We start from the raw sequence: 12634 nt of genomic DNA, 5'->3' as shown, positions 1-12634 counted from the left end.
TATCCATTCACCACTTGGTGTACACTTAGTTTGCTTCCAACTTTTGGTCGTTGTGAATAATGCTACTGTGGACACAGGTATGTAAATGTCTCACAGAGACCTTGCTTTCAGTCCTTTTGGGTACATCCCCAGAAGCAGAGTTGCTGCATCATGCAGTAATTATATTTAAACAGTTTGAGGAATGGCCACATCGTTTTCCACGTGGCTGCACCATCTTGCATCCCGGCAGTGCACATGGCTTCCACCTCCCCACCTCCTCACCAGCACTTACTGTGCCGTTTGTTTTATTTTCGGAGAGCAGCCTTCCCGCCGAGCGTGAGGTGGGGCCACATGCTGCTCGTGCGCCTCCCGACGGGGAGGGAGGCTGAGCGTCTTCACGTGCTGGTTGGCCATTCACATGTCTTCTTTGGAGAAATGTCTATTCAGGTCCTTAACTCATTTTAAAATGAGGTGGCTTTTTGGGTGAAATGTCGTCGTTCTTTTTATGCCTCGGGTATTAGCCCCTTGTCAGACGCATGGCTGGCAGCTCTCTCACCTGTTCTGTGTGTTGCATTTCACTCTGCTGTGTCCTTTGATGCACTAAAGTTTGTATTTTCTATGTGGTCCAACGGATCAGTCTTCTCTTTTGCTGCTGGTACTTTGTCACAGCAGTGCAGAGAGACGGCAGGGAGTCACCCCGTGCCTCTGAGGCATCACTGTGTGGGAGGGCTTAGTCTGCGCGGACGAAGCGCCCAAGAAAGCCTGGAAGAGTCGGGAGGAGCTCTGCCCGTCGTAGTGAGCAGGGAAGCTGGCCAGGCTGGCATGGGTGTTAGCTTGTGTGAGGAGCAGCAAGTGAACCTGTGTGGCTGATGGGGTGAGCGGGTCACAGGAGATTAAGACAAATTCCAAACGTCACAGTTCGATGTTTCTTTTTAGCCGGGATGTGACAGCCCGGATTCTATTTCAGAAAAAAATTGCTCTTGCCAGAGGATGGCGGACAGCTGGGCAGGGAGGAGGCTGAGGCAGGAGGCAACTAGGAGCCCGCTGAGATTCCTGAGGGGGATGGACATGAGTGTGGTGGTGACAGGTTGGGGCGATGTGAGTGCTTCTGTGTCAAGGGAGCGCAGGTGGGAGGCACCGGGAGGGACGATGACACGGTGACACACTCTGAGCTGCAGCAACCGGGGTGGTGGTGGTGGTGGCTCAGCATGGTGGGGACATGCGGATAACTGCAGGGCAGGGGATACACCCCGCCCGGGAGCACTGAGCCCCTGGAAAGGGTGCTGGCGGCAGGACCCCCAGACCTGGGCCTGGATCCGCGCTTAGCTCCGATGCAACGCAGCGAGTGATCCGGGGGACCACAGAGCACTTGGGTTTGGAGGTCAGGATGCAGCCGTCTCATTGGCCTCGCTCTTTCCAAGCACCAGTACTTAGATGGCGCCGTGCGGCTGCGACTACAGAGCTTTTCTTGAATTACCAGGTACCTGCAGGATTAAGGCGGGTTCAGTATTGCTAGTGAGGCTGTCAGCCTGCAGGGCGAGGACGCTGACTCCTCCCACGCCGCCTCTCCCTGCCGTGCCCTCCAGGGAGCGCACCTCCCGCGACCTTCCCGAGGAGGCAGACGTGAGTGATTCTTCCTGGACTTGCTCGGGTGGAGCAGGTGCTGCCTTCGTGGCACCCATGCTGCTTCTGTCCTCATTTGCAAAGTCCGACAGGATGCTGAGGGCAGCTTCCGCCCCCCAAACACAACCAGCCCCCCGCGGGTCACTGCGCGCCAGAGATGTGCTGGGGGTGGGCGGGGAATCGACCTGTTCCTCTTATTTACCATTCATTTTAACTTAAAAAGCGACACGCTCAGTTGCTGGAGAACACTTAAACTCAGATTAACCTGGGTATGTAAATCTGCTTTTTAAACTGTAGGTGGTATGAAATCTTAAAAAAAAAAAAAAAAAGGTAAAACTCAATTAGAAAATATTATTTGTAAATAAAACAGTATTTTAGATATATTAAATTTTAGAAACTAAAATCAAAAAGCTTTTTTTTTTCACTGTGGCTACTTGAAACTTTAAAATTACTAGTGGTTTGTATTATTTCTATTAACTCTGAGCCAGACAAGAGCAGGATTAAGTGAAAGACTTCCTTTCTTATGAGAAATAATTTTTCTAGCTGAATCAACTTTTCTAACCTAATCAGCTTCTCAAAACTGATTTACTTTTTATTTTTAAATGTTCGTATGTAACTTCCTCTGAGCCTCCAAACCAGAGCTTAGCAGCTGTGCCAACCAGTTGGCTGTCGACAGCTCCTGGAGTTTTTAAGGATTATTTCTTGGCAGCTTTGGAAAAAGCCACAAATCGAAAGGTTAAAAAGATCAGTCATACCTGCATGTTGCTTAAGCACACACCCCGTCTCCACTGAAGACTGAGCAGGTGCACGCAGTCACCCAGAGGGCACTCACTCCACCATCACCTTCACTTTCCTTGGCGGGTGTACAAGTAGGCAGTTTTCTGAACACGGTGCCGTCAAGATTTTGTTCCAACTTACCAAAGTCTTCTGTTTCTGGGACTTTGCAGACTGTAAATTATTCCACAGCAGCAGTAATTCCACTCATGGTATGTGAGGAGAAAAGGGTGATTCTCCGTCGACCATCTCTGTTTGCTTACGTACCAAGGTATGAGCGTACGAAGCCCACACGCTGCGATGCCGCTTGTTAGCATCGCAGGCAGGCGCCAGCACGTGGGGTGTCTGGAGGACAGTGCTGCTCGGGTGCATTTTGAAGAGCTGGACAGAGGAATGTCTCCAGCAGACACTAAGTGTCACCCAGTCGCGGTGAGGGAGGCTGAAGGCGCGCCCGCGCGGCAACAGGTGGGTCCGCGGAGCTCAGCAAGGTCAGGGCACTCGAGAGGGAACGGGCAGTGCTTTGAAGACAGGAGCCTCACTTTGAAACTTTGAAATCGTGTGAGTTTCTTTCCATTTGTAGGAATAACTCCACGTGCTCCTGCATGAGTTGGGAGAAATAGCTGAAGTGATCATGTCTTGAATGTGTGTGACCAGCGGCAGAGCCTTACAGGAGCACTGAAGTTCCTGTGACGTGGAATTCGCGCCGTTAACACTGTATAACGTGCGCTCCACCTCAGCCGTGTTCAAGAGCCACGCTGTAGAGACTGTGCAGTTAGAGGGCGCACCGCGAGCAGTCACGGACGTCTCTAGGAGGGCATCTCAGAATCGCGAGGAGGCAAACTCCTCGCTTCAGGTTCAGGAACACACCTGATGGGCAGGGACGGGAGGGCGGCGCTGCGCCGGTGACAGCGTCCGTCTTGACACACCAGTAAATGCCAGTGCATTACACCTTCTGTGTTAGGGCTGCTGGTAAGCTGATGGTCTCTTACTATGTTTCTGCTCCTACGGTCCAGCAGGACGTGTGTCAGAACCAGATCTGGAGTAGGAACAGTGCAGACAGGGCTCCTGCGGAATTAGTGACTCTGACCGGTGGGCGCTTGTGTCGTGGTAATTGCTAGACGTTCTGAATATGCCTCTGCTAAGACATTTTATTGCCTTGACAGAAAACGGCTGCCTTCCAGAAATATATTGCTTCAGGAGAAAATTTTACTAGAAAATATTTTGTCTTAAAATTACTTAAAATGTGATCCACTTTGATGCAAACGATAAACACAAAAAATGGGTAATAACAAAGGATCACTCAATTCTAAGTAAAGTTCAAAAGTACATTTATTTAAAATGTGGCAAGGTATCAATATAAAAGAAAAGAGTATAAGAAATACAAATAAAAGTACAAAACATTTCAGATCTAATATCCATAATTTAGAGTGAGGTCTTTATTTACACCATTTTATTTGTAGCTGAAATTCCAGTAACAGTGCTGTGAAAACATTTAAAAACCCGGCAAATGAATCATAAAACCTAATGTGGGCCCTTAAAGTCGTATAATACAAAACATAATTTATGTTTCTTCAGGATAAAATCGCACACCTTAATAAGATGCAGTATATTATGCTTGCCTTCCTGCTTTAAAACGCTCGGCACGGGGAGAAAGTAGCTGGAAGACAAGGGCGTCTGAGCTCCGGTCAGCAGTGCAGGTGCCTCAGTTAAACTTATACGTGGGCCCGTTGAGGAAAACAGCCTCCAGACAGCAAGAGGGGGACGCCCGAGACCCGCAGGCCTGGTCAGTGAGCGCCCTTCTCTCGGCCGCTTCAGCCGGGCAGTCGGGCTGCTCGCCCAGCCCCAGGGCGGCGAGGCCCCAGCCCCAGGCTCCTGGGCGAGGCCCCCCCCCCCCCGGGGTCCTTTCCACCCCCGAGCCCTGCAGAGTGGGAAGGCTGACACCCCTGACCCCCACCATGGAAAGCCACCCCCTACCTGCATCTTCTGGGCCCCGGCCAACCCCGGCAACTGTCAGCCACCCACCTGGGGCAAAACACAGGCTACTCTCAGGCCACAGACATGAGAAAAGGCTCCAAGAGTAACGGGAGCACAGAAAGGGTGCGCGCGGGTGAACATGGCCGGTGGGGAAAGCCGGAGAGGGAGGAACACAGCTTCCAGCGCGCGACCGCCACCACCGCGGGCGGTGGCCTTCTCGCGCGGGAGGCCGAGAGCGCGGCGCGCTCGGGCAGCGCAGTGCGGGACTCTGCCCCGTGCACCCCTCAAAGGATATGATTCGTAGTCCAGCGTCTGCGTCAGCACTCCGGTGAGGACGAACTCGGCGTTGTGGACGTCTGAAAGGCACGGGGCGGGCGTTAGGGCGCGCGCGCGGCCGCGGGGACGGGCGGGCGGGCGGGGCGCTACGTACCGATGCCTCGGGCGAAGTACTCTCGACACAAGTGGAGGTCATTTTCACAGGATATTAAAATTATTTCTGACAAACTCTACGGAAAAGAAAACGAGCAGCCGTGACTAAGCCGTGAATCTCGTCCGCGCGGAGGCAGGCTCGGCGGCGCGTCTCCCCCGTCACCTTGTTCTGCTTGTGCTCCATGAGCCTCCGGAAGGACGGCTGCCGGGACAGCACCCTGCCCCCCGCGCACTCCACGATGGCCTTCATGGTCGCCAGGCTCGGGCAGATGCCGGGTGTGATGTAAAAGTACTTCGCCTGAAAGTACAATGAGCAGGTGAGCGCTGCGCTGTAAACGCTCTTCGGCTTCAGAGCACGCGGCTCCTCCAAGCCTGCTCGGCGCTTTCTGACGGAACTTCTCGTTTCACGGCGCTACACAGCGCGCGCCCCTCCTGGTCCGCAGCCTGAAGGGCGCGGAGGGGTCCGCGCGTGAGACGCAGTTCAGGCACTTCCACAGGTTAGTGCCGTCTGTGACTAAAAGCACCCAGAACCTACTGTGTTCCTAAAAGACAGGCAGTAGGGACACTTCTGTGATAAAAGCAAGAATGACAAGAACATCTCACAATTTCTATAAATTCTACATTGTATTCACGTTTACTTGTTGGAGAGACTGGCAAAGCACCTGTATTCCTTTCTTTATGATTTGGGCTCAAATAGAGCAGGAAATGATGTCAATGGTTAAGATGTAATTTTCTAACACCCTTGCTTGTAACTGTACCAAATAATACTATTTTGTTTTAAATTGCTCATAGGAAAAAAGTTAAAAACTCAGATATTTAGAAAAACCGGACTTTAGGTAACATGCTCGTAACTTATTTTGCAAATCATTTCTGATTACTAAGTTGGCTCAAGAGGGTAAAAAAGCCTTTTTTAACTTGGCCACTGACACACACACACAAATTTCCAAACTGTTCTATCTTACCTAACAAGTATTTAAATATTTCAGTCTTGAATTATTAGGCACCCATTCAGTTAATATTTTTCCAAGAATGTTACCCACTCTCCAGCTGAATATACGTTTAAAGAAAACAGTACTAAGTAACAAAGCAGAAAAATCAATTTAAATGTCTTACAATTAAGTTTTTCATAAGCACACTCTCCGAGCCCGGGTCTGTAACACATCTCTCTCACAGATCTGTTCACCTTTCTCAGCCCGACGAGACGCGGTGCGGAGCAGCACTCGGAGGCCCTGGGCTTCTCTGGTGGGGGCCCCCAGCAGCACAGCCCAGGAGGACCAGCGCGAGAAGGATGCGGGGAGAAGCCCGCGCCTCGGACGAGCCTGCCGCTGTGCCCCGTCCCCGCAGCCGTGCTGCCTGGAGCGTCTAGGTGGCCTATGACTTCCCTTCCAGCTGTACCTTAAAGAGCGGAGAGACGTGTGCCCTCCTCAAGGACTCTTCCAAACTGAAGGAGAACAACACCTCAGCCTCGGCGTCTCGGAGGAGGTAGTTCTGCTCATCTGGAAAACAGCAGCACACACTTGGAAAAGCGGCCGGCGCCCGGGACGCACGTGTGTGGCCTGCTCTGGGGCTCCCGGCTGGCAGGCGTTTCCCTGTGAAACCTTTGAACACGTAAGTCTCACCTATTACATTTCACTTTCCGCCTGAAAACAAGCAGGCCAAGGGAAGACATTCCTCCTCCTAGGTCAGTGTTTCTTAGCTTCTTGGAAAAGATGTACTGAGAGCTGTGGCCCCACCACCCCGCCCCCGGCCCCCTCACCGTTTTAGGGAGTTTCCACGCTCTCCAAGCCCACAGGCCCCAGGTTAAGACCCCAGTCCCAGAGGGACAAGCTGAAAGCTGTTGTCACACCCAGGGTGTGATGTAAGGACACAGTGACTTAGAGACATTAGACTCAATCATCTGAGAATCAATTAAATTTTATAGATTTACTAAAAACATTGCTTTTTAAGTATGTGAATGTGCAGGGCAGTTTATAAAGGATGGTCTTGCCAAGTTTTGAAGGTTTCTGAATTAGTCAAAAGATGGCAATGTGTTTTCGTCTTCTCATGAGTATGTCTCATGTTCTGTAAACAACCAAGAAGTGTAATGCGAAGGGTTCAAGACAGGGGGCGTCTTGGGCGGGGGGCTGGCCAGGTGACACCTGCCGCAGGACTTACAGGCCACATACTGTTTCCGTTACATGCCCTTTAAAAAAAATGCTTTAAAAACGTAAAGACCGTTCTTAGTTCACTTCTGAGCAGAGCAATCGTTATCACTAAGGAGACGCTGAAAGGAGACGCTGAGGTCTGTTTCACAACTGCCAGACATACGGGGTCATCCAGCAGGTGAGTAAGGCTGCGGCACCGTGTCGGGTGGAGGAAGAATCACCAAGAAGCGATGAATTAGAAAACAAAGTGCTGTCACACATGAAACATTTGAAATGTCAACTTCTTGGGCAAAAGTACAGGTGGCAGGCCTTCTGAAGAACCGTGAGCATCACCAAGGAGTCAGTACTTGTTCTCTCATCATAAATGACACTGAGTAACAGCAGTAAACCAGTCCTGTCCCAGCTGCGGCTGGCATTCTGCTCTTTGAAAAGGAACAGGTGAGTTACACCGACTTGACGGAGTGGTCCTTTGAGGGCTGTGTCACGACCAGCCACAAGAACGTCCCCGTTCGTAGGAAACAGGCTCAGGCGTCAGGGGTAATGGTACTGCAATTTGGCAACGTGCTCCTGGTCCAGCAGTCGCACTGCTTGGTTCGTAGCCAGAGGAGCTGAAAACTTACATCCACCCACAAGCCGCACACAGGACGCAGCTGCATCTGTGAAACCAGAAGCTCGGGAGCAGCGTGATGCCCTTCAGTTGGGGAGTGCCACGTCCAGACTACGGAACAGGACTTGGGGCTAAACAGAAATGAGCTGTGAAGCCAGAGGGACACGGACGGCGCTTAAATGTGTGTCCCTAAGTGAAAGAAGACAGTCTGAACAGGATGCATCTTACATGATTCCGCCTCTAGGACATTCTGGAAAAGGCAATTACTATAAACTAGAAAAGTTCTCTTAAGAAATCCTGAAACTTGAAGGATCAGATATGAAACGTTTGGCTCATTAGTGTTGCATGTGAAATGGTTACAGCGTGACTGAACCACCTCAGGACCCTCAGATCGACACGACAAGCATTAATGCCATAAAGAAATGAAAGTCAACCAAAAACCTCTCATCAAATAAGAAATGTTATAAAGCTTATAAGCAGATAAAAAATGTTTTTACAAACTGGTAAGCTTGATAATTAAGCCCCTCACATTTCATTTAAAGAACAGACTCTCACTGTGAATGTTAAAACTTACACAGGACTGAGCGCTGACACCCACACTGACGGAAGCTGTCCCTGCGTCTCCCTTCTGCCTGCCCTGTTCCCAGGGCTCAGGGCCTTCGGGTCACTCGTGGACAGGCGTGGGGCCCCCGCCGGGCGCACGGTCCAGCTCACTGTCCTGCTCGTGGCATGTTTAGCGCCACTCTCTCCACAGTCCTGTGCATCTGTCGGTGGCCCTGCGTCGTGCTGTCCAGCCCCGAGGGCCAGAGGCTGTCTGGCCTCGCAGAGCAGTGTGACCTCGTTCAGGCGGAGTCCAGCATGATGGCTGGGAGTTCAGTGTTAACAAATCGAGGAGACAGAGACCCCTGAATGACACGGGGTCTGGGGTGCCAACCCGCTGCCTCGTAGTCAAAAATCTTCTTATAACTTTACAGTTGGCCCTCCGTGTCCTCGGATTCAACCAACTGTGGGTCGTGAGGTCTGTACACATTTATTGAAAAAAATCTGCGTATCAGTGGACCGTGCAGTTCAAATCTGTGTTCAGGGATGAACTGTGTATGCAGTAAGGCGTCATAAACCACACACATGCAACAAAGTTTTACTGACACAGACAAGGTGATGTACCACCAGCTGAGGACAAGGTGACTGAGGCTCACAGGAACCCACCCCTCGGGAGCCACGGGTCAACGTGCACTAATTCCATCATCACTGTAGCCACTTTAGAGAACACGGCACCGTAACAAGAATCAACTATTACTGCAGGTGTAGTTTTTAATTTATGTATTTATCTTACAATGTATTTTTAAAATTGAAGTACAGTTGATGTGCAATGTTACATGTTACAGGTATATAAGATAGCGATTCACAGTTTGTAAGGGTTATACTCCGTTTACAGCTGTTACAAAGCACTGGCCACGTTCCCCGTGCTGCACAGCACGCCCGTGCAGCTTATTTTACCTGAGAGTTTGCACCTCTTACTACCCCCCCGCCTTGCCCCTCCCCCTCCCCGCTGGTACCACGAGTTCCTTCTCTGCCTCTGTGAGCTGGTTTCTTTTCTGCTATATTCGCTAGTTTGTTGTATTATTTCAGATTCCACACGTAAGTGGTATCTTACAGTATTTGTCTTTCTCTGTCTTATTTCACTCGGCATGATGCCCTCCAAGTCCATCCATGCTGCACCCCAGAAACTAACACAACATTTTATATCAACTGTACTTCAATTTAAAAGCAAACAACCCATTAAAAACAGGGCAGAAGAACTGAACATTTTTCCGAAAGAGGAAATGCAGATGCCCACAGGAACATGAGAAGTCGCTCAACATCTCCAGTATCACAGAACTGCAAATAAAAACCACGAGGCATCGTCCCACAGCTGCCAGAGTGGCCATTGTCAAGAACACAAGTAACAAATGTTGCCAAGGGTCTGGAGAAAAGGGAACCCTGGACACTGCTGGTGGGAATGTAAACTGGTGCAGCCACCATGGAAAACAAAATGGAGGTTTCCCCAAAACCTAAGACTAGAATATGACCCAGCAATTCCACTCCCAGGAACATATCCGAGAAGAACAAAAACATTAATTCAGAAAGATGCATACACCCTGCTGTTAAAAGCAGCACTATTTACAATTGCCAAGACATGGAAGCATCCCAAGTGCACATCAACAGACGACTGGATAAAGCTGTTGCTCACATATGCGATGGAACACACCGCACCCACATAAAAGAAGGGTATCTTGCCACTTGTGGCTCTTCACTTTTTTTGTGTGCTTCAAAAACCAGAATTTTGTAACTGGCATAAACATTTCCATGGCATCAAAAACAATAAAACACCAGAAATAAACTTAACAGAGGAGGTTACCTATACTCAGAAAATTAAAACATCGATGAAGGAAATTGAAGATACAAAGCAATGGAGAGATACCTTGTGCTCTTGGATGGGAAGAATCCACACTATCAAAACGGCCACACTGCCCAAAGCAACCCACAGATCCAGCGCAACCCGTCAAAATATTCGCAGAACTAGAACAAGCAATTCCAAAATTTATAAGGAACCGCAAAAGACCCCAAATGGCCAAAGCAATATTTTGTAGGTCTGCTTTTTCTTTCTTCTTTTTGTTCTCTTTTCCTGTAGTTTGATGACTAGAGAAGGTCCTTTAACATTTGTTGTAAAGCTGGTTTGGTGCTGAAATCATTCAGCTTTTGTTTATCTGTGAAGCTTTTGATTTCTCCCTCAAATCTGAACGAGAGCCTTGCTGGGTAGAGTATTCTTGGTTCTAAGTTTTTCCCTTTTATCACTTTATATCATCATGGCACTCCCTTCTGGCCTGAAGGGCTTCTGCTGAGAAATCAGCTGATCACCTATGGGAGCTCCCTTGTATGTTTCTTTCTTTCCTCTTGCTGATTTTAATATTTTCTCCTTGTCCTTAATTGTTGTCAATTTGATGACTGTGTGCCTTCGTGTGCCCCTCTTTGGGTGGATCCTCTGTGATTTTGGGTGGAACTCTCTGCACTTCCTGGACTTGGGTGACTGTTTCCTTTCACAAGTTGGAGACGTTTTCAGTGATTCTCTCTCCAAAAATTTTCTCAGGTCCTCTCTCTCTCTCTTCTCTTTCTGGGACCCCTATGATGCGAATATCAGTGCACTTCATGTTGTCCCAGAGTTCTCTTAAACTACCCTCATTTTTTTTTCTTCTGTTCTGCAGTAGTGATTTCCACTCATCTGTCTTCTAACTCACTGATCCTTTCTGCCTCATTCAGTCTCTTCTTGGTTCATTCTAGTGTGTTACTCATTTCAGTGATTTTATTCTTCAACTCTGCGTATTCTTTATATTTTCCAGTTCTTTCTTTGCTATAACCTCGCTCTGTGCATCTGTACTCCTCGAGTTCTCTGAATATCATCTTCGCCATCGTTACTCAACTCTTTCTTGGGTAAACTGCCTATCGCCTCACCACTTATTTCTTCTGGGATTCTGTCTTGTGCCTTGGCCTGGGACACACTCCGCTGCTGCCCCACGTCGTCTATCCATGTAGTTTTCGGTAGGTTAGTTTCTTTCTCGCCCTTGGCGAGGTGGCCCTCTGTGGGCAGCGCACTCCTCTTGTCCCCCAAGGGCCAGGGTCCTGTTGGTCCCAGTGTGGAGTCTGGCCTGTGTGTGTGGACTTCTTCCACAGGCTTTGGGATTATTGTTTTCTCATTTCTGGTACCTGCCCTGGTGGATGAGGCTGGACTAGAGGCTTATGTAGGCTTCTTGGCAGGAGGAGCCGGTGCCTCTCCCCTGCTGGGTGGAGCTTGGTCCTGGACCTCTGGTGGGTAGGGCCGTGTCTAGAGGCCTCTGTGGCTCAGGAGGTCTGCTGCTGGGTGTGGCTGTGCTTCCACCCTGTGTGTTGTCTGGCCTGAGGCCTCCCTACCGGCTGTTGGGTGGGGCTTGGTCTTGGTGCTAAAGATCCAGTCAAGATGTCAGCCTCCAGGAAAGCTCAAGTAGATGAACACTCCTGGAATGTCCATCACCAGCTTTTATGTCCCCTGGGTGAGCCGCAGCCATCCCCCACATCCCCAGGAGACCCTCCAGATCCAGCAGGCAGGCCTGGCCCAGGTTCCTATGAAATCACGACCTCTGCCCTTGGACCTGGTGCACACAAGAGTCTGTGTGCACTTCCCAAGGGAGTGAAGTCTGTTTCCCCCAGTCCCTGGGGCTCCTGGAGCTGAGCCCTGCTGGCCTTCAAAACCAGATGTCCTGCGGTCTCCTCCTCCTCCCAGTGCCGGAACCCGGGCTGGGGAGCCTGACGTGGGGCTCAGAACTCTCCCTCCTGTGGAAGGGCCTCTGCGACTAAACTGTTCTTCAGCTTGTGGGTCGCCTCCTGGGCTGAATGGGCCTGAGCATACTGTGGGCACGCCCCTCGTGCTGTCCTGCTGTGGTTCCCCCTCTCATGTCTCCAGCTGAAGAGCTTTTTTGCTAGGTTTCTCTTTTTTTCCAATGGCTGCTTAGCATGCAGTTGTGGTGTGGTGGTTGTGGGGAGAGGTGAGCTCATGGTCCTACCACTCTGCCATCTTGACTGGAAGTCCTCGGATTTAGTTTTTTTCGTATTGATTTTCATATTGATGATTTATTCTTTCCTAGGTTTTACTATCAGGGAATTTTAAGTTTGGTTCTAACTTTGCTACAAATAGTAAACTTCAAAATCTTTTTCTCAGTCTTAATTCCTCATTTGTAAGATTAGACTACATGACCTTTGAACTTTAAAATGTGTACTTTTATTAACACTAAAGATACCAAAGGCCAAGAAGACACGGATGTAAAATATGTTAACTCACCCATGCCTTGTCCTCACGAGTAGTGAGGGGTTAGTTCAGTCAGAAGCGCACAGGGCCCATGGGGACAGGGTGTACCCCTGACGTCTCTGCGGGTCCCCTGACCATGCCGCCTGCCTGTCCTTGGGCAGCTGTGTTCATTCCACTACCTAAAGGGTGGGCTGTGAGAAGGTGCGAGCAGAGCACAGGGCCAAGCACGGCAGCACAGCTAGGGGTGTGCGCCCTGTGCCGTGACGGGGGTGGGGGGTGGTGGTGGTT

At 50.0% G+C, this 12634-nt stretch overlaps 1 protein-coding gene across 4 annotated transcripts in view; it reads right to left on the bottom strand.

Moving 5' to 3' along the window:
- Positions 1-3687: 3687 nt before the first annotated feature.
- PAXIP1 (PAX interacting protein 1) overlaps positions 3688-12634 on the bottom strand; it is a 45909-nt gene continuing 36962 nt past the window's right edge. For 2 of the 4 annotated variants that reach the window (XM_074366685.1, XM_074366686.1), the window contains 5 exons: positions 6175-6275; positions 4943-5077; positions 4781-4856; positions 4647-4706; positions 3688-4095 (listed from right to left, as the gene is read on the bottom strand). In XM_074366685.1, coding sequence (XP_074222786.1) covers positions 4079-4095; positions 4647-4706; positions 4781-4856; positions 4943-5077; positions 6175-6275 — 389 coding nt within the window. In that variant the 3' untranslated portion in view covers positions 3688-4078. Of the gene's footprint in view, positions 4096-4646; positions 4707-4780; positions 4857-4940; positions 5322-5892; positions 6276-12634 lie in introns of those variants that run through there. The other 2 variants (XR_012507980.1, XR_012507979.1) reach the window with 2 other exon arrangements.

The sequence above is a fragment of the Camelus bactrianus genome, chromosome 7 (genome assembly GCF_048773025.1).
Source record: "Camelus bactrianus isolate YW-2024 breed Bactrian camel chromosome 7, ASM4877302v1, whole genome shotgun sequence".
In the NCBI taxonomy this organism is placed as follows: Eukaryota; Metazoa; Chordata; class Mammalia; order Artiodactyla; family Camelidae; genus Camelus; species Camelus bactrianus.
Note: the sequence above shows the minus strand (reverse complement) of the source record. Positions and strands in the feature narration are given on the sequence as shown.